We start from the raw sequence: 2051 nt of genomic DNA, 5'->3' as shown, positions 1-2051 counted from the left end.
TTGATGGCATTTAGATTTGCTTTCCGAAGCAGTGACGGGTGGTGGCCCACTGTACTGAATATGCTTAAACAAAGTGATGCTCGTCTCCCAATAGTGCAAAGAAGATAAGATAAATGAATTTATCTCCCTTATTGGTATTACCGCTGATTGTGAATTACAATTATGATAAGCGTCCACCGACAACAATAATCCAATGAAGATACTCTATTTAAAAGGAATTCATTTACTTCCACTTTAGACTATTTGTGGCGTTTTGGTGATTTTCTTCACTATGGCTGGAACTACCATTCTCAAGCTTGGGCTCTGTGGAAGCATATTCTGTCTGATGATGCATCTTCTTCTGGTATGTCGTAATTAAATATATGCACCCATGAAAACTGTATATGAGATTTTTATAGTTAAGTATAGAAAGTAACCGTTTCTAGACAATTCTGTATTATTTATTTTCTTTAAATTTGAAAATCTATGATGAGAAAGATCTCTAATTATAAGAATTAATATAATTGATATTTAAATTAAAGATCTATTATCAGGATGAAATTTTATATGTTCGTTTATTTGCATCATGTTCAAATTTGGCAGGCTGGTGATGAGTCAGCGTTGTCTGTATGGGAAGATGAACTCTATAGGCTAAGGATGCCCAGCGAACTGGCTCGCTTTATGTCTCCCTTAAACCACGAGGAAACTTTGTTGCTTGCAGATGGGTTTGCAACAAAAGGCCTGCAAGCTATTGCGGAGGAAAATAATTTGTGCAAAAGAGCAGGGCTTTTATGTGAAAAATCTAAAATGTCAAAGTTGGATCCATGCGATGCAAGGAAACCATACAAGAAAAGAAAGCTGCTAGACCTTGTACAAGATGGTTTTGTGACTGGTTACCTACAAACAGTAATGCCAAATAACGTGGAGGGGAAGCAATTACGCAGTAATTTCTTCCGAGTAAAAGAAATTCTTTCAGTTGGAGAAAAGCTGATATTTCCTGATTTTCATGACGATGCTGTCAATGAGAATGTGTCATTTCTCCCACATAAAATTGCAGAGAACATTCCTTTCCAAAGCCAACAAGTGTTGAACTTAGTAGAGGCCTTTCACATTCCATCCACTGGATCGGAGCTTCTAATAAAGGAAATGGCTTCAACTCTTAATGTATGTGAAGCACCTCCTTCTAGCATAGAGACCAAAAGATGTGTTATTTCTATAGAGTTTATGGTAAAGTTTCTGTCCAGTGTCATTGGTGGATCCAACCATAAGCAGAATGTAGAAGTGGTGGAGGGCATTGTCTCAACCAAAAAACTTTCCAAACGTGTGGTTACAGTAAAGGGCGCAAAACTCTTGGCTCCATCCTCAATCAAACATGTGGCTTGTCACTCTATGTTATTTCCTTTTAAAGTTTATTACTGTCATTATGTGAAGAGTACAAATATGTATTTGGTAGCATTGAAGGATGAGAAAAGTGGAATTGAGCAGAATGTGGTTGCTGAATGTCATATGGATACTAAACCTTATCCTGCTGAAAGCCTGGCGCTGCTCGACCTCAAACTAAAACCAGGAGAGGGCGAATTTTGTCACTGGGTACCTAGCGATACTCTTCTTTTCATCGAGAAGGTTTGAATTTCAAGTGATAATACTATCCTCTTTGAATAAAGGAGCTCGGAAATCCTGTGATATAAGATCACAAGAGCAAGGATGAATTGGCTTCGACTTATTGTCAATAATATCTATTGTTTTCAGATAGGAGCTAGGAAATCCTTTTACTTGAGCAAGGATGAGATTGGCTTCAACCTATGTCAATAATATCTATAGTTTTCAAATAGGGGCTTGGAAATCTTTGATAAAAGATCACAAGGGCTATATTTGTTGTTCATTATTCTCTTTATAGTTGTTTGCTGTTTTTCAATTAATTGAAAATTATACATATGTAGGTCCACTTAGCCATAGTGTTTATAAATGTGTAAAGGTGAAAAATATATGTTTTTTTAAAGTTTGTTTTAGTTTTTTATAAAAAAATTAGTATATATGATATATTTTAATTTTAGAGAGTATATTTTTTTAAT

The 2051-nt window shown here is 35.5% G+C and overlaps 1 protein-coding gene across 1 annotated transcript; it reads left to right on the top strand.

Annotated features, from left to right (window-relative positions):
* The first annotated feature begins 232 nt into the window (after nt 1–232).
* Nucleotides 233–1832, top strand: LOC131074348 (BURP domain-containing protein 16-like). Its single transcript, XM_058010944.2, has 2 exons — nt 233–343; nt 583–1832. Exons 1-2 carry the CDS (start codon nt 272–274, stop codon nt 1606–1608), a joined length of 1098 nt encoding a protein of 365 aa, XP_057866927.1. The 5' UTR covers nt 233–271; the 3' UTR covers nt 1609–1832.
* Nucleotides 1833–2051: the final 219 nt, after the last annotated feature.

This window comes from Cryptomeria japonica, chromosome 3, assembly GCF_030272615.1.
Source record: "Cryptomeria japonica chromosome 3, Sugi_1.0, whole genome shotgun sequence".
NCBI lineage: Eukaryota > Viridiplantae > Streptophyta > Pinopsida > Cupressales > Cupressaceae > Cryptomeria > Cryptomeria japonica.
Note: the sequence above shows the minus strand (reverse complement) of the source record. Positions and strands in the feature narration are given on the sequence as shown.